The 25,899-nt window shown below is 37.3% G+C and overlaps 1 protein-coding gene across 2 annotated transcripts in view; it reads left to right on the top strand.

Moving 5' to 3' along the window:
• The window catches only part of Pik3r1 (phosphoinositide-3-kinase regulatory subunit 1), an 84,643-nt gene that overhangs the window by 884 nt on the left and 57,860 nt on the right, over window positions 1–25,899 (top strand). The window contains exons 2-3 of one of the 2 annotated variants that reach the window (XM_071612539.1): window positions 5,769–5,830; window positions 9,176–9,882. In XM_071612539.1, coding sequence (XP_071468640.1) covers window positions 9,549–9,882 — 334 coding nt within the window. In that variant the 5' untranslated portion in view covers window positions 5,769–5,830; window positions 9,176–9,548. The remainder of the gene's footprint in view (window positions 1–5,768; window positions 5,831–9,175; window positions 9,883–25,899) is intronic. The other variant, XM_027951597.2, reaches the window with a different exon arrangement.

Genomic DNA, 25,899 nt, shown 5'->3' with positions numbered 1-25,899 from the left:
GAGGCTTATTTAATGGGGTCCCGGCACAGTCCGGAAATCCAGCTTTTTGTAACGCAGGGCGAGACTGGAGGGACCTGCCCAGCAATATGGAGCCGGCCAGGAGAACAAGCGAGCGTGCGAGCTGGAGCTAAAACATCGAGGGGGAATTGTCTGGAAGCCACAGCTCGAACACTCACTTCCCAAGGGCAGAAACTGCCTGGCAGATCACGAGACAAAGAGAACAGACAAGCTCTGGCCAGGCATCCCTGTACAGAAATGTATTTTGATAACCAGAATTTGAGCATAAAAATGCAAGAGTGTGAGCAGAATGGCTGTTACATGTTGAATGCAGAATGTGTAGGAATTGGATTTGGGGGAATTATGCTTCTGGGCGCTGTTAAATACCGGAAAGGTCTCAGCCCCACCGTTAATTCCTGGCGGAGCTGCAGCGCTGTTGGTGCTCAAGTGTGAGTTTACTCTTTTATTTGGGGTGGTGGGGGGTGGAGGGGTTCATGACTTTAGGGTTTTTTTTTGTTTTGTTTTGTTTTCCATTTTCCCTCCCCGTGTTCTTTTCCTCTTTGTCAGTGCAAAGTAAGAATGGATAAAGCAGTTCCGGGTTTTGAATGTAGCATGTGATTGTCATTTCAGTGTGATGAGTTTCAAGTTTAGTTGTTAGGCGGGATATTCACAAAGCTTATTGACCTAGGCTTTCTGTGGAATCATGTTTTAATATTTTATTAGCTTGTGTTACTTTTTGGCCACCTTAAAGATGGTTAGTATTGGAGTAGGTAACCGACAGGGTCATTTCGGACTCAAGTTATCAGAGAAATGGATCTTCAATGTATAAATCATTAGGAATTTGGTGATTCCTGCACAGGAGAGGGCCACAAGCCCTTTTATCATCAAAAAAGAAAAAAGCATCATACAAGCTGTAACTTTTTGACAGATGACACTAATCTTGAAATAAGTCACTCATAAACAAGAATAGTGTTCCTATGTACAAAAGTTGCTAAAACTTTGCAAAACAAGTGTTTTGCTCAGCACAAAGAAAATATGAAATTGTGTGTGTGTGTGTGTGTGTGTGTCCAGGTCCCCGCACGTGTGCCTCTAAAGTTTGTTGGTTTGGAGTCAAATTGGAAAGGACAGGGGGAAGCGCCAGGCTTTGCTGTGGATAATGTCACTGTTGGACTCTTTAGCTTTTATATGCCAGTTGCTGGTAGTTATTAGAGGGGTCATGCTACTGTTTCCAAAGAAATGTGTAGATCTTATGAGTAGAAGAAAGTTCTATGTGTCTGATATCATCTTTCAAACTGTTATGTCCTTTTACTTTTGATGTTCATTTTGATTTTGAACCTGTTCTTAGTTGCATAACAGAACTCTGCAATGTACACCCTCTTAATCTGCTGTTTTATTTGTACTGTGTCTTTTCACATCTGTGATATGGTCAATGTAAAAAGCATTTCACTTTCCATTGATTAAATATATTATTTTCTTTAGCAGTTTCTTGAGTTTAATACATTTACAGTAAAGTTGGTTTTGGGAAACTAAAATGCTACAATAAGTTATAGGGATATATATTTCATTTATTGGCAGTGATAATGATTGTATGCATTTATCTTCTGGAAATATTGATTTCACCTAAACTGATTTCTGGAGGGCTTTGAATCCTAAGTGCAAACCTATTCAACTTACCCAAATTGTTAAAAGTGTTGGCCATTCCTTTAATGAAAATTTTCCATGAATACCCTGTAATTTTTAGGTTGATATGTTGGTTTTAAATCCCCCCCTCCTTTTTTTTAACCTAGGTAGTTTAGGGAATATTGTAAAAAAAGCATCCACTTTGAAAGATTGTCCACATGGCCATCTAAAATGGGAACAATTCGAGTTCAGCTTTTATCATATTTGCATTTTGTAATTTGCAAAATGTCCTTTATTGAATAAAGAGCTGGTGAGTAAGTAGAACATAACAAGCTGAGTTGATGTTTGCATGAGTTCTTACTTTTAATTCTCTAATATTTGGTCCAATGCAGAAGAAATGAGAAGTGCTTAAGTATCAGCATCTTATATGTTTTAGACAGGCTGATCACAGAGCTCTCTTATGCAGAGTACAGGGTTTTGCTGGTAGAAACAAGAACATGAAGCATCCAAGCGAAGGCCTGGAAGACTAGCATGTTACTTATCAGTGGAAGGGATTATCAATTTGGCTTACATTTTATAAAGCATAATATAAATTATATCACAACAATTCAATAAAAACCCAGGTTGTTAATTTTTACAGTATTCATATTATTCATTGCATTATGTCTCCAGTCTCATCCAACTGTATCCTAGTCATCTTAATGCTTGCCACAGTTCTGCCAATACTGTTATTGAAATTACTTGCCTAAATGAGTGGCAATTAAAGACCACTTCATGTATGCTAAACCAAGTGAATTGAAAAATAGACTCTGTAATTACTTATAAACTCATCTGTTTGGCCAATGTTAGGTTTTTGTGTTTGTTTTGTGAAAGAGTAGAGTAGAATGAATGTAGCACAGTTTTTAGTTAAAAAAAAAAATTAAAAGTCTACTATAAGAACATCTTCAGAGATTTTCTTCTGCCAGAATGGTTTTCCTTAAAGTAGATCAAGTAAGTACCCATAGGTACCTGTAGTCAAAATCATTTTCAGGTTAATGATCACCCTAGAGAGTTTGGAAGTCACAGGAGTCTGGCCAAGTGTGGAGAGGCTCCACCAGTGGGCGTAGTGAGTTGATAAAGCCCAGGTGCCTGGCTGTTGGCTGTGGCTTGCTCCTTGCCTTCGTCCTAGGATGCCTCAGTGGTCTCCATCTGGGGCTTAGTCCTAGAAACTGGGGCTCTACCAGAGGACACAGCTGCTTTCAGTCCCTAGGGGGTTGCATTACTGAGTTTGTGTTTTTCTCTTTGAGAACAGCCCAGGAAGCAACCATTAAACCCTGCTGGAGAGGAGTATATCTCTAACTTTCGCCCCTCCTTATCCCCTCACATTTGTATACCTACACACTACATACGCACACTCCCAGCCCCTCCCAGGTCTCCTTGACCCTGATCTCTATACAGCCACCCTCTACCTCAGGTAGGGAGAGAACTACTTGGGCAAAGTCCATTTGCAGCCTTTATCTATCTATATATCTGTTTACAGCAGAAAGTTTTATTTTAGCTAGCTTCAGGATTCATTTAGAACTGTTTGCAGCATTTAAAGGCACTACAGGAGAAAATTCCTGGCTAATGTCTGTTCCTGTTTTAAATCTGAGTTGTAAAAATGGCAGTAAGTAACATTCAGTGTTAATAGTACATGCTACCAGTAGAAATAGTAATACCATAGCTACAGTTTATAACTTCAAGCACATTATCTAACTCTTCTAGCTTATTTTCTCATCTGCAAAATGGGGATGATAAGTGTATCGAGGGTGATGACAAGGGTTAAATGAGTCACTACATGTAAAACTCTTAAAGAACTGGGCCTGGCACATAGTAAGCACTGATCTGATGTTCATTATATTAAGCTCTTATTGTCAGACATGCAGTTTTCCATGCTTTGCATGTGTAATTTCCTTTAGTACTCATGATGACACTATAAGGCATAGATTTGCTTATTTTTTTCTTTCTTACAGGTGATAAACTGTTTCAAAGAGAGATTTCAGTGACTTTCCCCAGGTTATATGTCTAAGCACTGATGGGGGCAGCTGCCCCTATTTGCAAGTTCTTGCTAAGAATTTTAAGAATTTTTTTTTTTTTTTTTTTTTAACAAAAAGAGGGACTTAGGTCATCTCTGTTAGTCCTCTCTTTCCATGGCCACTTCTTCGGTCATTCTCTACTGTGGTGATGCAAAGAACCAGACAGATCACCCTCCTAGCCTTTTCTGGGTGAGAGGATCTGTTCCTCATGTCCTGTAAGTTGCATTACCCTTTCTCTCCGGAGTACATGTGTTCCTCTTTCTGTTGCTCTTCTTGCAGTGCTCAGGGAACCCATTAGTGAGACTTCTTTCTGAAGAGTCTCATTTTCTTATTGTATCACCTGGTCAGGCTGTCTCCCCTAAAGGGCTTGTGGGCAGCATTTGCAACCCACACGGCCTCCTTAACCCCATCAACCCATAGTGTGGCAGCAGGAAGTGTGTTCTAATTGGCCAGTTATTTTGAAAATAAATTTGAGATATTTAAAGTCTATTAAGTTGAAATATCAAAAGTCTTTGGGCTAAGACTGAGTTCATCATTTTTATTTTATTTTAATTGAGATAAAATTCACCCTAAGACCATCATTTTAAATCAAAGGTGCCATACCCACTATATTTGCTAGGATATTTGTTTTTTTATCATGATTTCCAAAAATTCGAAAGGTAGAAAAGATTTTAAATAATGATTTTAAAAGACTGTTTAGTTGAGTTAGGAGGTTCTCTCAGAGTTGAAGCTAGCACTGAGTGGTGGGAGTATGGAATATAGGGTGGTGGTGTTGCCAGCACAGGACCCTCTGTACCCTCCTTGCCTCTATGAAAAAAAATCCATTTTGTGCCACCACCCAGTGCCACACTGCTAATTTCATCACAGAATGGCATCACATGACTAGAATACATTCTCAAATTATTTAATGTAATGTTAGAATATCCTTTAAAAACATTAGTTTTTATTGATGCATTATAATCACACATAATGGTGGGTTGTATTGTTACATATTTATACATGACATAATTTGGTCAATTTCATTCCCCAGTACCTCTCTTTTCCTTCCCCTAAAAATATCCTTTATTCTTGACTCCCTGACAAACTTTCCAAATCCTGTCTTTCATAAAATGGGCAAGAAGCAAGTCAACAAAGTTAGAATTTTCTTTGCTTTTTTGCCATAATGCCTGCAGGTTATAGGATTAAACTGAAAATCTATTTTGTAAACAGTTGTATGTTAAGCAGTCATAGATTGCTGTTTGTCAAGCTTCAGAAACAATTTTATCTTGAGAAACAGAATAATTGCTCAGTATTATTTGCAGATAAAGAATATGTACTTCCAATTAATGGCATTGCAAGCAGTTGTTAAAAGGGTTGAAAGACTGAGCGAAATAATTACCTTGAAGGAAAATTTGAATTGTTACATAATATTATACAAGAGTAACTTAATTTGTTATTTGTTCAGAGGATTCCACTATACCTTTGTTACAGCAACTTATGCATGCATTAGCTTGGAATTTCTATCATAAAACTGTCTTCATTATTTGAAAATGATAAATTGTAGATGATGAATATCCACATAAAAACCTTTACTACATAAATAATTAGGTTGGATTCAGATGCAAATAGTTCGGTGAACAGGTGTCTGTAGTCAAAGAATGGAGGCAAAATCTGGTTAATATGGAAAAAAAAAATATATTCTGTCAGTCTGGATAGTTAGGACCTCAAATTGGTCTCAGGAGGGTTACACAGGTACTGCCAAATGCCTCAGGCCACTGTGTCTTCTGGATGTGACAATCCTTGTGACTCTGGATTAATGCTTCACATACCCCATAGGGAGGAGTGAGTTGTTAGAAATTGTGCAATAGGGGCCCAGGAGTGTGGCAGGGGGCAGAGGTGCCAAGAAGGCTATTGGTGGCAAAAGCTAAGTTCACAGAGATGAATGGGCAATCTTCCAGAAGTGGTATGCCCAGGATTCTTTTATTCACTAGTTTATGGACTTTGCAAGCAAGGATGCATTTTAATGAAGTCTCTTTGAAGAAAATTTGCATGGCTGGGATGCTGCATCTTGGACTTGGAGGAACCGCTGCTGAGTTATAATGGTTTCTTTTTGTGCAGGTGCATGAGAGCCAAACACTATCAACAAGGCTGCTGTCTGGAAAGTAAGGGAGATGTTCAAGGTTAGTTTCAGAAGCCAGCTTGGGCAGGCAAAGAATCACTGGTACTACTGACATATCTAGGCTGCCCTTGATTATCCGAGTTCAGGCAATAGGTTATGGTGGTGTTAAAAGTGGGGGCTCTTGAGCCAGACTACCTGAATCTAGTTTCTGTTTCTCAGTTGCTGAGTGTAAATCATGGTCAAATACTAAACATAGTGCACTTCATCATATATTACGTGAGACAATTAATAGTGCCTACCTACCTTCTATGGTTATCATGAGGAACTAATGGGTTAATACACATATAGCTTCCAATAAGAATTAGATGACTATAGTGGTGATGACAATGACAATCACTAAAACGGGCATGGCAGTCAGGAGAAAGTGTGCAGTGTGTGGTCAGGTAGAGATGTCTGCTGCCTCCGCCCAGTTCAGGACTCTCTGAATCTTAACATTAAGTAATCAAGTGACTACACCTCAAAAAATGGCTCGTCTGTTTTCCTTCATCTTTTTTTAAAAAAAATATTTTTAGTTGTAGGTGGACACAATACCTTAATTTTATTATTTAGTTTCTTTATGTGGTGATAGGGATCAAACCCAGTGCCTCACGCGTGCTAGACTTTGTTCTCAAACCACTTAGTTGTCAGAAAATGAGGTTCTTCTGACAAGTGGCAAGGGAAAGAGCACGTAGAGACCTCTAGGTCTCTGGCACTCAGTGCCAGGAAGGCTTCCCTGGAGTTTAGCCTCTTTACAGTCATTAGGTTCCTCAGGGTTCTTTTGCCCTTTGCACAGATTTATCCTCAGGCATATCCAAGCACAGTTTTCAGGTTTGTAAAACCTTGAAAAGACATGAAGTTTTTTCTTACTGAAATGTGTTCCCCAGCAAGAAACATGCATAGCTACAGAAGTGTGCTGTGACAAGGACTTGATAGTTGTGAGGTTGGAGGGGATTGTTATGCTTTCCATTCTGTAAGAATCCCCCAAACTGGCCCAGTGGGTGACTGACACTGAGGAAGTGCTAGGCAGCAACTGGCATAAAGATCTACCCAGCTTACTGGTTGGATTTTTTTTTTTTTCCCTCCAAAACGACATACATTGCCAGGAAAAGCTAACAAAAATTTCAAGGCAGATTTGGAGGAATTAAAATTATTCTTAGGCCTATTGCCTGGTTTCTAAGCATTTAGGGATATGTAAATTTTCATGTTCTTTAGAGTGCTGCATCTCTTTTGTTCAGAGTACATTAGTACTAAAAATGAGATTTGCTAGTTCTACATTTTTGTGTGAATTTATGCAATAAGTATTTAATTTGATTCTGGATCTTTTGAAAGGAGAGGCTTTCTTCAAATGGATAATATAGCTTGTTTTTCTCATATGCTTCACTGGTTGCATTAATTTTTTTTTTCTCTGATGACTAAAATGCAAAGTGGAGTACTATCCCAAATTAATATTCTTGCTCCACAAAGACTTCCAATGTTTGTTTTTGCTTCCTTTAATATGTGACTCTCCTAAGAGTGTTATTGTATTACAGCTAAGAGGCTTTAACCATGTAAAGTTGACTACTTTACACTTCTGAATGCAATATAACAATTAATCTATGATTAGATTTTGCTTCTTAAAATGCCATTCTGAGGAGTGCCTATAATATTAAACTTCTAAAGTGTTTCACTTTTCAAGAAGTATAAAAGCTCTCTTTGCTTTCACAACCCGAAATTGTGTGGGTATTGTTTTATTGCTTTATTGTGCAATCAGCTTCACAGAGGCCTCTAGGTTGCTTTTACTCTTTATAATAAAGATAACAGGAGTGGAGGATGATGTGTGTGTGCAAGCTTTCCTATCAGCCATCTACTGGGACTTTCTAATTCTCTAACTTATAGTTTTTGACTCTCCAATTCTTCTGCCTCCCCTATGCTTTAAAGCAAAAAGCAGAAGAAAAATACTTCCATTACCCATTTCCCTGTCTGTGAAGCCATCTTTATAGAGTCCTCTGCAGCAACCATTACTACTACTTCTGATTTCTTAACTCCTTAAAATCTAATAACTATCTTTACTACTGGCCTGAGTTCTGCTTTCTAAAAAGTGTATGATGATTCCATGATAAGCCGAGCCCCCAATTATCATTGTCCCCTGTGTGAGTGCTTCTGCAGGACTTTGTTGCAGGGGGATCACCTGTTCCTCCCTGATTCTTATCCCTTGTTTCTGGGACATTGCTTTGTCTCTAAACCTTGATTTTCCTCCTCAATGGGAGTTATTGAACCTCAATGTGTAGTCCTTAGATCATTTTTAAACTTTTAATTTTTTAAATGATTGATTGCTTGATTTTTGATGAGTGCCATTTCATTTATTGGTCTTACCTTGTTTGCAGCTGATTACCAAATCTCTAGTGTGTCCCTTCTCCTGAGTCACAGCCCAGGCTTTCAGCAAGCCACTGGCACACCTGCAGGTGGATGTCCATAATCCCATAAGCCCATTGAGTCTCCTGGCTTCCTTTTGCTTGCTATTAATACAAAATTCACAGTAGTGGAGAACCAGGCACCTGTTTCTCCTCTTTTTCTTGCTCCCCATTTAAGCATTTATCTCCCCCTACACATTTTTACCTCACCATCCCATCATGTTTCTTATTTCATACCTCTCTTTTCACACCTTCTGCTGTCTCCTTGGTTGGTGCCCTGGTGGCCGCTTTCCCAGACTTCTGCAATACACCTTTCTCAGTTTGCCTCACCTCTGTTCTCTCTCTATGGCATTCCCTCCTTTGCTCTGTGGTTAGTTTGAGATTCCTCAAGTGCAGCCGTGATCCTATTGATCCCTTTCCCCAGGCCCTCTCAGTGCTTCCCATTCCACAGTTACTAAATTGCAAACTCAGCACAGGCACGTATGATGTCAGACAGTCCTATCTGTCTTTGTAACGCAGCTCCACTGTTCCCTCCCTGACTTTGGATGGATCAGACTGTTCTAACTCTTCCTGTAATATAACATTTGCCTAATCACTTCTGTACCTAGGATCATGCCACACATTTCATTCTGTCTTTAGAATCCTGCAATTAGATGTGGCCCCTCCCTCACCTGAACCCTGCAGTGTTTAGTCGGCCTCTCTTTTGGCATTTACCTAATGTTTTGGTTCCCTGTGTACCAGTCTTATCTCTGAGACATCCACACCCGCCAACACTCCTCCTCCTGTTCCTGCCCAGTGTTCTTAGAAGGCAAGGCTCTTACTAATCTTCGTTGTGTGTACCGTGTCAGGCAGCAGCACACTGGCCTGTGTATGTCTGCCAGCTCTATTAAGTACTTGTTGAATGGAAGTAGGAATTCAAATGCACACAGATGGCGAAGTGTGATGTTCATTCATAAGTCTTGTTTTTCCTTCACTAGGTGAAGCTGAGTGTGGAGTGAAATCAGACGACAGATGGACAGTGTGACAGGAGCTGCACAGAGGATTGGGCCTCGCTGTGAGAGTCAGCCTAGAGTCAACGTGTTGACAAGTTGCTGAAAAGGAAGCCAGGAAGGACTGTGGCACACAGGAAGTGGAGCCCTGTCTGCAGTCACACCATTGATGGAGGACAGATGGACAGCCGAATGGCCAGTCAGCTCTCCTTGTAAGCCTTTGGAGAGTGGTCCTTTGTCCTCTGTTGGACACCTATTAGGATTTTTAATACACTCTCTGATTTCATTTTCCATTAAAACATAAAATTAGACTACAGTGCACTGCCAGACTCATCTGTTGCATGGTAACAGATCTGCAAACATGAGTGCTGAGGGGTACCAGTACAGAGCACTGTATGACTATAAGAAAGAGAGGGAAGAAGACATTGACTTGCACTTGGGTGACATATTGACTGTGAATAAAGGATCCTTACTAGCACATGGATTCAGTGATGGACAGGAAGCCCGGCCTGAAGACATTGGCTGGTTAAATGGCTATAATGAAACCACCGGGGAGAGGGGAGACTTCCCTGGAACTTATGTCGAATATATTGGAAGGAAAAAAATCTCACCTCCTACTCCGAAGCCCCGGCCACCTCGACCCCTTCCTGTTGCACCAGGTTCTTCAAAAACTGAAGCGGACAATGAGCAACAAGGTGAGCATCAATGAGTAATTGCTTAATGTCCTCTACTTTCTTCTACTTCTTCTTTTTTTTTTTTTTTTTCTGCAAAGTCTTAGGTTTGGGCTGGGCTGCTATGCTCTGGGTAGAAGTAGTCATGGTAACTTTAACTGAATTGGTATATGGTATGTACAAGAAGCTTTTTGAGTCATGACGTGGCTAGAAATTTTTGTCTGTGGAGTTAGGAGTTGTTATAAAAATAGGGAGATGGTATCTGAGACCTGTTCAGTGAGTATCTATCTGTAAGCACTATTTAAAGTTACCATTAAATTAAATACCTACTGTATTCTTACTCTTATAATTGGTATTATGTATTTAAATAACCACTTTGGGAAAGTAAGTCTAATATAAGTATATTTAACATTAATATGATTTGTATGGAAGAAAATAAGCTATAAAATGACCAAAAAGCTCAGCAGAGAAAAGATAATTGTTTTTCTAATCCTGTATCTGCCTCTCAGTTTCCTGTCTTGGAACACTTTGTCTTAAGCCAAACCCCAATCCTTGGAGTTAGCATAAAAGTAATTTTTTTTTTTTTCCTCCTTTGTGCCCAACATCACTTGTAGCATTAATACCTGGAGTCCGCTTGGCCCTGGTGAGGGGAAGACAATATTCACTGGAAACCTCCTTGATTCAAAACCCACTTACAATTTATTGGAGGTGTTCACACTTGAGTTTGGTGTACAGCTGTTAAGTTTTAGGATCTTCTGTTCAGTTTCTCACTGAGATAAGCCTTATGCTCAGCTTTGCTGTTATCAGCTTTGTCAAATACTGGTTTCTCACTAGTAAACCTCAAGCTTTTTTTTTTTTTCTTTCTTTCTTTTTTTTTAATCTCTGGGACTAAGAAAGTTTATGGGAAGATACATATAAAACAGGTGAAGCTGACTTGCTTGGTTATATATTGAGTAGCATCCCAGGAGATTTCTGGAAGCAGTTCTGATACTACTAAATGTATTACACTTTCTTTAATGTTGGCTTATTCTTATACAAACAAATGAGATAATGAGAATAAAGATACAGAATACAGAATAGGGTAAGAGCTGCCTTTTAGCATTGGGTAATAGGACTGTGTGAAAGACAAAGAATGTTTTTTCTCCCCCACTAGACCTAAAAGGGATACTTGTTTTATAAATGTTATACTATACTTTATAATAGAAGATATTATTTGAGTAGTATTATAGTTAAAAAAGCAAAAGCTAAATTCCTTTCAGGTGAATCAGAAAACCTTGAATCTGTACCTGTATCTGTAATTTTGTCAACCATTGAATTTCTTACAGTTTCACTTAGCAGATTGAAGACAAATACATAATTGTATTTCTCCACCAAATAACATGTTTTTAATTTGACTTTTGATTTTTGTAAGTTAGAAACACTTTCTTAAGTAGGTTCATTCCAAAGGAAAAAATGATTTAATTTGACCCAAAATACAAAGAGTTTCAGAATCTTAAAAAACATCTCAGTTGAATCAGAAAAGATGATTTAAGAATAAGGGTATCTTGTCAAGATTAGTGACAAGAAGATTTTGTAAAAATAGTTTCTAAACAAAATTGCATTTGATGACTGCCATTAGGTATGTTTATTTAGATATAATATTCAGAAAAGCAAGTCTTACAAAAAAATGATTTTCTCTTTTTAGGAGCTAAACTATTTTATAATGCTTGCTTTCTTATGGGTGACAATTGAGATTTTTAAAAGCTTTTTCATTTTTTTCTTTTTAATGCATGGGAAGAGTAAAATGAAAATTTTTAGCAGAATTCGAGAAAGAGATCCATGATAATGTGCATGAAAATATTAGAGCCTGAATATAAATGAGAAATTAGGAATAACTTAAAGGTTGGAAAGGCAGAGTAGGTGGATTATGTGGAGAATATTATACTAAACATTAGATTTTCTAGAAATGTTAGTCATATTCTCATTTAAATGTGATTCCTATGAAGTGAGAATTCAATAACGCCCATGTTAAATTGTTATGGGTAATAGTTGTAACTATTACCATGTTAAATTGTTATGGATAATAGTTGTAATGACAAACTTTATGTGTTGGAACCCGTGAGGCTCCAATTTCTTTTGCCTAAGTGCATATTTATTTGAAAAGCTTTTGTAGTGAAAAAAATGTGTGATGGCAAGAAGGGAGAGTTCTTTTCTTCTCTTATAGTGATTGAATTCTCTAGGGTTTTGTTGTTGTTATTGTAGTTTTGTCTCTCCGTCTGACTTAGCCTATTTTTCACATTTGACTCCCTTTATTTTATTTAGATTTCCTCCTTCCCCACTTAGGTCTAAGAACCACATACAGTTCTCTTATGTCTTATGGTATAGTCTTTAACAGGTCCTGAGGTAAGACTGAAGGGTCTCAGACCAGTCTGCAGCTAATCATTTGTTTCTTATATGCTGCCAAGCCTTCCCCCTCCCCTCTCTTTTATTTTCCTCTTTTTTGGAGATAGGGTCTTGGTGTGTTGTACAGGCCAAGTGATCCTGGGCTCAAGTGAGTCTCTGGCCTCAGCCTCCTTAGTAACTATGACTTAGGGCATGCACACCACCATGCCTTGCTATATTCTGTTTTTAAAAGAAGGTTGTCATTAGACTCTGGTCAGAAGTAGACTCAGGGTCTAGGGGTGTAGTTCAGTGGTAGAGCACTTGTCTAGCATGCACAGTTCCGCAGTTTAATCCCTAGACACACACATACACATATACAAACTCTGAGAGGTTCCTTCTATACAATGTTATTATCCACTTTTTTTCTTTGTATGCATATTTCTAGAAATAAAGCTGTAAAGTCTAACTTTTTCTTTTTTTTTTTTTTTTTTTTGGTTGAGGGGAGAGAAGAAAGTTAAACAACAACAACAAAAAGATAACTTAACATCCTCTCAGGAAAATATACTTTTTGCTAATACATTTTGCATGCTGTTATTTAAGAAGCCCTGGCCTATAAATTAAATGAGTTTATTTACTGTGTAATTTTGGGTTTGGAACATTAAGTTCATTTAATAAACATGAACTGAGTCCCTATTTTGTGCTAGAGAGCAATGATAAAAGATGAAACCAAGACATCTCTCCTCTCTTGCCTTTCCCCCAGTTCATGGCTGGGCTTTGTCACCTCTGTCATGGTGCATAACCTGAGCATCCAGTTGGCTGACCCACTCTGACCTCTTTGTTCAGATCTTTGTTATGGAAACTGGCCCTGTTCACCCTCTACTTTTGCAAAGTATTTAATGGCTAATCTACAATATAATTTTCTGCATTTGCTGTTTGTTGTCTCTCCCTTTGTGATGAGTGTGCAAGGTGTGTGTTACTGTCCTAAGAAGATGCATGCTGTCAGAGGTGGTCCTCTGGCTCCCAGCTGTTTGGATTCTGGCATTCCATTCCCCTATATGCAATCTTATGGGAGCTGGGGTCCTGTATTCCCTCTTTTACACAATGGAAGGAATCAGTTGGAAGTAAGAATTAGGGATAAGGGAGAATAAAAATATGTATCTCTCATATGTAAACTGGAGGAGCTATTTCTCAGCACAGCCATTCTAACACATACTTTGAAATCCTTTATTTAAAATTATGCTAATGTAGAATATGTAGGCTAGTGAATTTCTGTGATCATGTTAGTTTAGGTAGAGCATTGAAATCTGCTAACTTGAGAGGTCACCGGTGAGCTGTTGTTCACATTCGCACCATCCATTACTCTCACACCCCTGCAGTTCCCCCAGCTCCTATTGTAGACTCTTGACAGCGAGTCCCAGCTGGTTTCACATATAAAGCAAAAACCATGCACTAGACATGGCCTATTTTAAATTTTGATCAAAATCCCTTCTAAACAAAAAAAGAAAATAGCCTGCAGTTGGTGTTTGTTTTCATGGTTTCCCAAGGCATGTTATTCTTACATTTTCCACACTCTGCATTTGAATGTCCCTCCATGGTTATCACTCCCTGTCTAGAAAGCAAGCCTGTAATACATCACATAAATTGACTACACTGTAAAGAGGTCACAGAAAATAGCGACCTGATCCCAAATGACTGTCAATTGGCTGGGTCCTGTGGTCGTAACATATGGCTTTCTCCTTGAGACAACAAAAATAGTGCTTGTGCAAGTGGTTTGCTTACTGCATGAATTCCTGCCTATACAAATTCTGTTTAATTTCAGAGTATGCCTTCTACTTTAGCCACTTTCCCTCCTAGTTAATTGAGACTTCCCTGTGAAGTTAGAGGACTGTCTTGTTAAACATGTGACTTCTGGTGCTGTGTGCCCATTCTGTGCTCACTGTCCACACTGTTCTTACTAGAAAGCCGGGCTAGTTACAGGATCTTTGCAAACAGGGCCCCATCTCTTAACTTCTGACCAACCAGAAAACTCCATCAGTACATTATAGCTTTTACCAAGGTGTTAAAGTTTGTTTTAGCCATCTCTGTTTTAGTAGGAAATAAGATATATTTCTGAAAGATATTATCAAAATACTTGATTAAAAGAATGGGTCTGGAAACAGCAAATATAATCATTATTTTTAATAGAATCAGATGAGCCTAATCAATTCTCTTGTGATCACAGAATACATTGCTCATTTATTAAATTTTACTTATAACTCAGTTCCCCCTTGCATGACCGTCAGTATTTATATTCTTATTACCGAGTTCCTCATTTGTTAAGATTTTTTTTTTTTTTCCTATTAACTTAAAAGTTCATTGTTTTCCCTGGAAATGTGTACAAGGAGGGATGGTGAACTCAATAATTTGTATATCCACAGTTATTTAAAAACAAAATTGTCGAGAAGAGAAAGAATTCCCAACTTGCTTGTCTTTTAGGGAGAAGACTCTGTCCCTGAACTGGCTCAGCTGTGTTCAGAATTTACAGGCAGAGCCTTAGGGGCCTATGAGTCAGGCAGGGCTACCCTGGGTATTCCCAGGGACGAGAGGAAGGCTTGCTCCCCCCTTCTGCAGGAAGTTAGTCAAAAGGAAGGACTATTTCTCTCTTCCCTAGAGCTGTGGTGACAGTTGGGTTCAGCCTGATATTATTTGAGGAGGAGCTTTTTGCCAGGTTACCCTGACCTGTGTCTTTTGGAATCACAGGGTGAATGTAGGCAAATTACATTTTCTTACTTAAGTGAGATCTAGTACCCCTCTGCTCCATGCTTTGCTTTTCATGGTTTTCAGTTATTTGAGGTCAACCGAGGTCTGAAAACATCACTGAATAATTACATATATTGAGAGACAGCACATTCACATAGCTTTTATTACAGTATGTTGTTAAAATTATTCTATCATTGTTATTATTGTTAATCTCTTACTGTGCCTAATTTATAAATTAGGTATGTATGCTTAGGAAAAAAACAATAAATGTAGGGTTTGGAATTATGTGTGGTCTCAGGCATCTACTGAGGGCATTAGAATATATTAGAAGATGCTTTTGTTATAGCTTGTCTTTAGACACTTATGTGTTTTGGCTTTTTTCCAAAGTAGGTAAAAGACTCTGTGTTTATATCTTTACATTCTGAATGAAGCCCTTGCAACAGTGACTCAAAAATTTAAGGGAGCCTATTTTATTTACTAGCCTAAGTTGACATTGATATTCTAATAAAACTCCCTTTGTCATAAAAACATCTTATAGGCCAAAAAAATGTTTAAGCTTAGTTGTCAGTAACTTCTTAGTTAAGTTTGATGTCAATCATTTCTGATTTCTAGGTGAATGTATCTTTGTCTCAAACAGGAATTCTGATACATAAGCACTTCTTCAAGAAGTCTTGAATTTTTAAAAATATACATTACAATCTGAAATTCGAGAATAAATGGTACCTTACATCTGCTAAGTGGCATCCAAACAGGAAAGATTTTTTTTTTTTTTTTTTTAATTTGACCAAGAAGTCAGAATTTTTATTGTTTAAATTCTTCTTTCTTTTTGAGGCCTTACAACTTTATTTTTAAACTTTATTTGTTTGTTTGTTTGTTTGTTTGTTTGTTAAAGAGAGGTAGCCAACCTGCAAGCCATAGTTTACAGATTTGATTTTTTTTCCACATTTTTTGGGTAAATTATAATGTACATAATGATGGGATTTGTTGTTACATATTAGTAGATGCACACAAGAAAGGGGAAGAATTTTGTGCCTATAACAAATAATAATGCATAATATATTATGCCACATACACATCCATATTTTGATTAGTAAAAAATAAAAAAACAGATGTTAGCAGTACAACCGACTGTCGTATGTATGTATCTCTTTGTTAACAAGTTTTCATGAGCAAGCCTGTAAAATTGGTCTAATGACTGAGATGGGAGAAAATAACTAGAAATAAAAATCATAGTTACTGGTGGATAATATCTTATGTTGTGAGGTCTTGATTGAGTTTATAGCATTTAATATCAAAGCAATTTTAGTCTTTCAACAAGACTAATCAAAGTAGAGGACAAAGTTAACTAGAAAGTGGTTTTTTGTTATTGTGGTTTGTTTTCAGTTACTTGGATACAGTTTCCCTAAAATGTCAAGTTAGTTATTTAACAAAATATGTCAGAATGCTTTAGAAATGTATTATTTCTACTTAAAATTTATATAAAGGACCATGATATTTTGTTTCTACTATGGAAGTGGAAATATTGCTAAAATATAACATTGCAACTAAAAATATATATTGTGATACAATATATAATATGTATACATTGTTAACATATAACTTGGCAGTATAACAATGTTAACATATAACTTGGCAGTATAACAATGTATGTTATACATTGTACCACAATGTATAACATACATTGTTATATGTGGTACAATGTATAACATACATTGTTATAATATAACTTCGCAATTAGAAACAACAAGCAGCAGATCTTTCTGTTTAATTATGTATGCAGAACTTTTTCCCAGTGGCTTTATGCCATCCCAAGTATAGTTATCATTTTTAGAAATACCTTCTCTAGATTGTTTCTTGCTTGGGAGCATTTGCAGTGTTTGTATTCATCCATTTATCTATTCTCACTTGGTAGCATATATTATGTAATACCTGTAGATTAATCTGTCCTGTCAGTTTGATGCATATTGAAGGTCTGACTGTGAATTTATTACAGTATTTGTCAGACTTTTAAATTTATTGATCAAATTTTATATCTAAGATTGGAAATAATGTAGGCATAAATGAAATGTAAATTTTTTTGATATATTATTGGAGTCATAAATTTTACCCTGCTTTTGTAGCCTACCTATCCCTAACCATTCTAATCCCAGTGTTCTGTAATTATAAAACAAAAAGCCAGATACTGCCTTCTGGTTTTGTCTGTTTTAGTTTTACCCTTCCCATTCCTACTCATAGGAATTGTTAGAGAAATAAACACAGAAAACTGTAAGTTTTTACTAGTAGTATTTCCTCAGTAGTGCAACTCTGAAGCCCTCTCTAATGGGAGGAAGGGAATGTAATGAGACACTTGAGAATGCAGTGAGACAAATGAGTTATGCTAGTTGGAAAGATGTGTCACATGACCTTATCACAATATCTGATTGGAGGCTGGTCTGGGATTATTTAAGAATATTGCTACTAATGGTGTTGGAACCAAATGGTACCAAGTTGTTTTGTTTGTTTGTTTGTTTTTATCTACATCATATATGATTTTAAGATGTCTCACAAATGTGAAATATTTATGTTCTACCCCTCTTTATGGGCACTCAGCTATTACTAGCATCATCTGTTTTGAGACTCTTCCAGTTTCAGTTCACATGTAGCAGTACATGAGTGAATTAAAAGATATTCATGGAATGCCTTTTTGTACTGTATCTGTGCAGTGTAACCAAATTCAGTGACATGATATATACTCAGACATTCCTAGGGAGGTGTTTGGTGTTTTTCGTTTGTTTATTTGTTTCTTTTTAAATTTTCCAAGGTCAGTAGAGGGTGATGATTATCGTAATTGTTTATTCCGTAGTATCAAGCTTTGTTTATTTGGACTTCTTCAAATCCACCTAAGAGGTAACATATTAAGATAGGCATTAGCAAAATTCTGTGATAAAGCCAGTGTGACTGTCATGGGTGGTCATTGTGATCTTTCAAGCTTTACCCTAAATGGGAAAACCCACATAATGCTCTCAGACCCAGCACATGGGACCAGTGCCACAGCAAGAAAAAGTAGGTGTTAGTTCCATCTTTACTACTGGGGTTTGGTACATACAGTTTTCAAAATTACTTAAGGGTGTTAAGAAGACACTGATTTTGTAATATTAGTTATTGAAATAATAAGATGTTACTTTTAACTGTTGTGAACCTACACTGAAAATGACTTTTTAAATTTTTATTCTATGTAATAGTTTTTCTTTTTCTTTCTTTGCATCCCATCTTCATCCCCCACTTTGTCCTAGGGTTAAGCTAAGACAGTCAAGTACTCAACTACTTAGCTACATCCCCCACCCCTAAATAATTCTTTTTTTGGGAGGGGCAGGGGCAGGCAGTACTGGGGATTGAACCCAGGGCACTCAACCACTAAGCCACATCCCCAGCCCTATTTTGTATTTTATTTAGAGACAGGATCTTGCTGAGTTGCTTAGCACCTCACTTTTGCTGAGGCTGGGTTTGAACTCGCAATCCTCCTGCCTCAGCCTCCCAAGCCACTGGGATTACAAGTGTGTGCCACCATGCCTGGCCCTAAATAATTCTTAATATTGAAGAATGTTGCTTCTTTATCAGAAAGTAGTCATTTCTCACTACCCTGTGCCCCAACTATAGAAAATATAATTAAATACTTTGTTATTATTAACTTTAAAGTATTTTACAACATTACTAACTTAAGTCTATCTCCTTTAGGTAGTAAAAGTAATTTTTTTTATCTTTGAAGAAAAAGCACTTAAAGAGGTTAGAGTGCTATGACTTTATTGCTAAAATAATATTGGATATTTACTGAGTACCAAGGAATGAGATATGATGAATTTTGTTAGAACATATTACAGTTGTTGTCCCACACTTCCCTATAAGTCTATTTTCATGTTGAAAATGTCTTTTTGTAAGTTGAACATTAAAATTTTGCAGACTTAACTACTTACCCTGCTAGCATTTTATAGACTTTTTAAAAATTTGATCTTCCTAGTCACCCAACAAAAATAGCATATTATTAACCATTTTGAGATTGAGAAACTGAAACTTAGATTATCACATGAATATTTACAAAGAAAAGGGACAGACCATATACAGGGTTCAAGAATACTCCAAGGGGGACAGGCAGTCACAGAAGTGTGGATTTTGCTAAGCAATTCTTTGAGAAGTTATCAGTAACTGAATTCTGCTTTTTGGGCAAAGTTCAAATATGACTGTCTTATCTGTTAAGTTTTGTTAGCTAGTATATTCATATAACTACAAAAGATTATCTTCACTTTATATATGACTTATGACATTATCTTATATCTGGTAAATATATTGAAGGGTTGAATTATAAAAAGACTGAGAAGGAAGGCCACAAAATGAAGACAATTTTGGGTATGTGTATGTATATGCAGTTTTTCCCAGGATGAAGTTTACCTCGATCAGATAACTAAAAAGTTATACAGCATTATAAATAGATTTGCCTTCTATATCTATTATTTTTGAGGAAGTCAATGTTGGATAGTTTCCTGAGTTTCAAATTTTCTTATTTCTGCCTTATATTCTTTTTATTAAAATGGAACACAGGCTGGTTATTACCTACTTAAAAGTCAAAAACCTGAGGATATCCAGAGTAAGAATTGTGTGTTTTGGCATGTGGATAATGGCTGCTTGAAACCTTTAAGTACAAGATATCTCAAGTTGATTCAAATGAATCTAAAGTCTTGTACCTGAATTATGTCAAGTTTAGCAGTAAATGCCATTTTAAAAGACAGTAAATTACAAAATTCCTTTGAATGTCAAACCTTAATTCTCAGGAAAGTCGGCCACTGCCAAGTTTATAACATAAATATTGTGTTTCTGTTACCTGGCTTCTAAGGACAGAAGAATGAATGAGGGCACATGAAGGACACAGGTGGATTTTATTTCTAGGTGTTTAAAAGAACAATGTGATATTTTACAGATATAGCTTCTCAAAGGCAGTGAGTCACCACCAGCAAAACTTCTTGGATGTTTTTATTTTTGCTTATTTTGTTTTTCAATTTAAAAAGAAACATATATAAGAGTTTTCAGAGTTTAAAAAGCTCTGACTTTTTAAAAAAGTCTTTTTAGAGAGCCTCCTCTTACTGCAGTTCCTAAGAAGCTGGGGAAATACATGCTTATAAACATGTCTATAAAAACTGGAACTAGTGGGGAGCAGCATGTACTGTAAATTAAAACAACTCAAGTTTAAAAACACAATAGAAGAAGTTTTGACCGCATAAAAATAGCTAGGCAGATCCATGCCATCCTTGATTCTCTGCCCTTAATTCAGAAAGAGCTTAGGCAGCTGTCCCTGGGACATTTTCTCTCCTCCTCTTCCTTTTCTCCCCAACACTGCCTTTTTATTCAGTGGGAGGTTACAACTCAGGAAATAGGCAGGCAGAGCTGGGAGGCTAGAATAGGAGTTAGAATTGGGGTAGCCTGAGAATCCTACTCCACAGAAGAGAAGTGTTGCAAGTGGGTAGAGTTAGAAAGACACGTGTTAACCGAGGGTCTGAGTGTTCTGAGTGCTTGGTCATTTGGAGGAGCCTCAGAAAGTCAGGCAGTGAAGGCAGATTTTTTTTTCTTTCAGGCTAGCAAAACTATGTCAAAATGAAAACCACATTGGGAATTGCCAGGAAACTGTTTGTTTCAACCTGCTTACTGACTTTAGATCTGAAATCGGCACCCAAGTGGATAGAAAGGGGAGGCTCAAAGCAACACCAGGTCTGGGAGATTTCTGCTTGTTTAGTGATAAATAAACAGGAAAAACCTAACAGAGCCTTACTGAAAACCACTGCTCCATACAGGGAAGGGAAGATCAGATCGAAGATCCAAAGCAGAGGAAGCCTCCAAAACTGATTATTTCAGAAAGATATGACTCTCATGAAAGGGGCAGAAAGCAGTCAGATGATCAGGAGCTGAAAAGATGGGAGGATGGGATGAAATGGAAGTAAGACAATAAAAAAAAAAATGATTAAAGAAACTAAAAATATAGCAGCACATTAAAATCCACATCAAAGTCAGCAAAGAGAGGAATTGACACAGCTAAAACAAATGTGTTGTGAGGCTAAGGGAAGTTAAAGCTCTTCAGAATCCAAAAAGAGAAAAAGAGAGATTTAAAATGATGGGGAGAATACATACAGAGAAGATCTAGCATGAGAATTGTAAGTGCTGGTAAACAGGAACTGGTACCAAGTAAAACAGAACAATATAATTAAGATAAGCTTTCATGCATGTGTGCAGATTTGAAAGCAACCTCCACATTTGTCATGTGAAATCAATGAGGGACCACCTCTGGATTCATTTGGCCTCTTTTTAATTGTAAGCATAATATTAAAATACCTTGCCAAAATATCTGGTAAAATATTTGCTATCTGATAGGAACAAAAGTATCTTCCTTCTCCTTTTATACAGAAAATACCAAAAGATGGCAGACTGACTTCAATAGTTTTAAAGGGTAAGAGATGGTGACTTAAGAGCGTAATGAACTGCCTCTTTGTATTTTATGGGGACATACAATTGAGAGACATTCTGTATTCAGCAAGTGCTCACAAATGATGTATCAAACCTTGCGTTACATGGGAGGACTTAAAAATTGCCTTTTCATTCTTAAGCTTTACACTTAGAACTCATAGGTTTTAAATAATTTATTTGGATGAACCGAAAAAGTAATTACCAGAAGTGTAAAACCATAATATAAACATTTTCCAGATTCCTAGAAATGCAGTGTGTATTACAAGACAGACAATAAAGTATAAAAATATTACTGATGGAGAAAATGCTTACTATGAATGAAAACAAAAAAAGGAATACATACATGTACATATATGTGTATAAATATATATAAATATGAAACTGGATTTATACCCATATTTGAATGGTCAAAATGTTATGCGTCAGGGGCTCTGCTAACCTTGTACTGTGTTGTTATTTTTCATTAAACAGTTCTATGACATTGATCTCATTGCACTTGTTGTAAAGATAAAGAAAGTTTAGTTATGTGATGGCCCAAGGTCACAGCTGGTGATGGAGTTCGATATAACCTCAAAAGTCCATTTGTTGACCCAGTGACTTAAGAAACTGTGCCATACTGCCACAGACAGGTGTGAAGTCACATTATACAGCACTGCTCACTCCTGGTCATCCGGGAGCTGGCTTTTCAGTGACCTCTGATGTAGTCTGGTAGGACAAAGTGAGTTAAACAAGTGGATTTTTCTTCTTTCAGGAAATTAACTCCAGTAAAACTGGAGTATGAAGCAGACGTGAGAGTTATTCTTCCTTATAGCAAAAGAACATCAGAACAACAGGGTGGAAAGCGGCAATTCATTTTAAAGTTCCAACTCTGCATGTTAAATGGTTAAAATATTAACCATCTTTAGCCCTCACTTGGGAAGCATCTCTCAATGTTATATTTAACATTATAGATTTATGTAATGCTGCAACATTTATATATACAGTACTTACATATAGCATTTATATATAAATTCATGTTCATGTGTATGTACATTATATAGTTCTTATAAAAAATGTATATGAAATTTTATCTATATGATAGTATAGTATTTCAAGCCATGTAGGAAAATTATTGTTGTGTTAATTATGCAAATACACCTTTACAATTGAGTTTGCTGTTTCAAGGATTTTTGCTGGATTGAAAGCTAGCTCTAAATTGCTACTCTACTAGACTTCATTGTTTGGTGTTTCATGCACAGTTACATTGTAACTGTCACTTATCATTATACCTTCCCCTTAAGAGAAACTTAAGAAACCTGGGCAGCTTTTACATTTAGAGGAAGTTTAAATATATTGGAGCATTAAATTTTGTTGCATAGCTGAAGCTTCGGGTCTTGTCAGACCACATCTTTCTCACTATTCTGTGATCTAAATTATCTAACTTTGATCCTCATTAAGGAAAAGTTTCACAAGGAATAAGAATGTTTGCTCTTGTTTTCTTTGCCAGATCCGGAGTCTGCAGCACATTTGAGACCTCTTTGCCTAATATAGTTTAATCAAATAAGTGAACTGTCATCAGTCAACTTTTTTTTTTTTTAATTCTCTTAACTACTTTTAGTGAATTCCACAATTATTCCCAAACCTAGATGTTAATAATTTATATTCTTTGACTAAGAGGGAAAAACAACCTTCACTCCTTCCTTTCGTCCTTCTTCCCTCCTTCTCCCCTACCTTTCTAATTTGTTATTGTAGCTGTGAAACTAGTTGTGTTTCGCATACCATAGAAGAAAAGAAAGGAATCAGTTTCACAATAATTCTTTCCAAAATGCAAAACTACTGTCCCTCCCTACCTCTCAGACAGCCCTGCTCATTCTATTTTCTAGTACTCACTATCTAGTAGAGGACTTTGCTTAGATAATAAGAGTCTCTTGATTCAGTGAGTCCCTAAGGGGCCATCTTTTACCAGAATTCAGTGCTATGTTTAGTTCACATTTTGAAAAAATTATGAAATTATAAATCCTATGTTCTACCAAATGTAGTTAGTAATCTTTAGATTTAATATGTATGTGTGTGTGTATGTGTGTGTGTGTGTGTGTGTGCATGTGTCTGTGTGTGTTGTTGTTGGTACTGGGGATTGAACCCTGGGGTAATTTACCACTAAGCCACATCTGCAAGCCTTTTTATATTTTATTTAGAGACAGGGTCTCACCAAGTTGCTCAGGGCCTTGCTAAGTTGCTGAGGCTGGCTTTGAACTTGTGATCCTCTTGCTTCAGCCTCCCCAGTCTCTGGGATTACAGGTGTGTACCACCAGGCCTGGCTTATGTATATTTTTGTAAGAGAAGGAAATGGGGGAGAGTGGTTAATATTTACAGTTATTACAGGCTTTTAACATGAGGGCAAAAAAAATCTTTTGTTTATAAGAGTTGGAGGGGCTGTGGTTGTGGCTCAGCGGTAGAGTGCTCGCCTAGAATGTGCGAGGCTCTAGGTTCAATCCCCAGCACCACATAAAGAATAAATAAATAAAATAAAGGTATTATGTCTGACTACAACTAAAAAAAATAAATATATAAGAAAAAGAGTTGGAAAGGGGAGAGTTAATATTTCTTACTTTCATTAAAGGCAGTGCAGGTTCTGATGAACTTGTTACCTTATTCTGGACCTTTTTTTATGGGCATGCAGTTGAACAATACATGACTTTTTAGTTTGCTGAAAAGGTGGTATTTGCAGGGGTTTTTGTTTGTTTTACATTTTTAATTCATTACATACAAGTGCTACCTTTTCCTTTTCTTAACTACCTGGAAGGAACTGTTTTACTCCTGAGATGGAAAGTTTGAAACTTCTTCAACATGTTTTTTTCTATTCGTACCTTTGCAGGCAGACATCCAGAGTGTGCTGTGTGCCAGGCACCAGGCTGTGTGCTCTGCCTCATCTCACTTGGTCCCATTTGCTGGTGGAGGCTTAGAAAAAGAAACGGACGCAGGGTCAGCCCCTAGTAGCTGGTGCTGGGCTGCTCTGCAGCTGACTCCCTTCTGGATGTGTGGTTTTCGGGGCTTACTGCAGCACCCTGGCAGTGTGAGACTGAAGGAAAGGAGCCTCTAATGGTATTAGCCACGTACTAGACTATGAACTGTGGGCTTTTAAATACAGCTCACATCTCTGTAATCTTTGCCTGTATTCCCATTATTCTCGAGCTAAATTAAAAAGTCTCACAGATATGGATAATAAACATGTTCAGCTGGTCAATAACTTGGTTCTGTCAAAATCATGTTTTCGAAGCACATATCACTTACATTGAGGCAATTTGTGTACGCATTTGTGCAAAATGCATTAACTCCTTTCAAAGTTTCATTGCAATAAAGAGTGGCATAGTAATAGAGATGTAGAAAAATGACCCCATTTCATTTCTGGAAAGGTAGTGTGCTTTTAATATATTATTAGTTTTGGAACCTAATAATTTGAATTCAAATTCCTTTGTATAGCAAGTCTAATATAGAAGGTGGTTGTGTTTTATTTGATTGGTGAGGAAAAAATTGACTCTTTGCTAGAGAGAAAAAAAAAAAAAAAAGCTTGAACTTTGAGCACTTGGGGCCATAGCCTGGGTCGTGGTGTGAACTTTTTCATGTGGCCTCAAGTTGAGTCTTGTTCAGAACACAATGGTCTGACTTTGGTTCACATTGTAGTCATAACACATGAAGGTGAAAGAAGAGTGGATCCTGAAGTAATCAAGATGGATTTTATGATTTTATTCAAAGCACTAGTTCCAGTAGGCAAGGGGGCAAAGAGAAAGAAATTCCATGGGTAGATAGACACACAAGTGCTTTCCCAGGCCGGACCTGGAGACAGAGTTAACCACTGTGGTATGGTGTAACCCCATCTCTTAGGAGTTAGGGTGTCCCCTATAGCTATGATTAGGGAAAACTTCACTCCTGTGAAGTGGAAGATGCATTAAGTTGAAGGGACAGTTCAAGGCCATTCCATAGGCTCAGTAGTGACCAAGAACTTATTGTGGAGGCCTCCTTCCTGCGCTTCTCATCTTTCAGACTTGGCCCTCCATGTTCAGTCAAGTTGGAGTGTGTCTATCCAGGGAAAGCCCCTGTTTTGGGTTTAGTCAAGTTTGCCAGAAAAGATGGACCTAAGTGGGAATAAAATTTGCTGACCCCTGCCTCGGAGGTTAACGGTTTCATTTATGTTTTTCATGACTCATTGTAAATTACAGTGCTCTACAGATAGAGAAAGAAGCCGTCCTCTTCCCACCCTCCCCCAGACACCACATAATGGAAAAAGTAAGAATTTTCTGCATAAGCAAGGCTTTTCTCTCTCTCTTTTTTTAAACAAAAAGCCAGTCTCTGATGGGACTTTTTTCCTGCCAGAATTCCCACTGGTCTACTGTCGCAATTTTTACAAAAGGCCACGCACGATGAAAGAGGGAGGCCCATTTTAAGCCCTTTGCTGCTTGTTATGTGAAATGTGTGTTTCTG

The sequence above is a fragment of the Marmota flaviventris genome, chromosome 5 (genome assembly GCF_047511675.1).
Source record: "Marmota flaviventris isolate mMarFla1 chromosome 5, mMarFla1.hap1, whole genome shotgun sequence".
NCBI lineage: Eukaryota > Metazoa > Chordata > Mammalia > Rodentia > Sciuridae > Marmota > Marmota flaviventris.
Note: the sequence above shows the minus strand (reverse complement) of the source record. Positions and strands in the feature narration are given on the sequence as shown.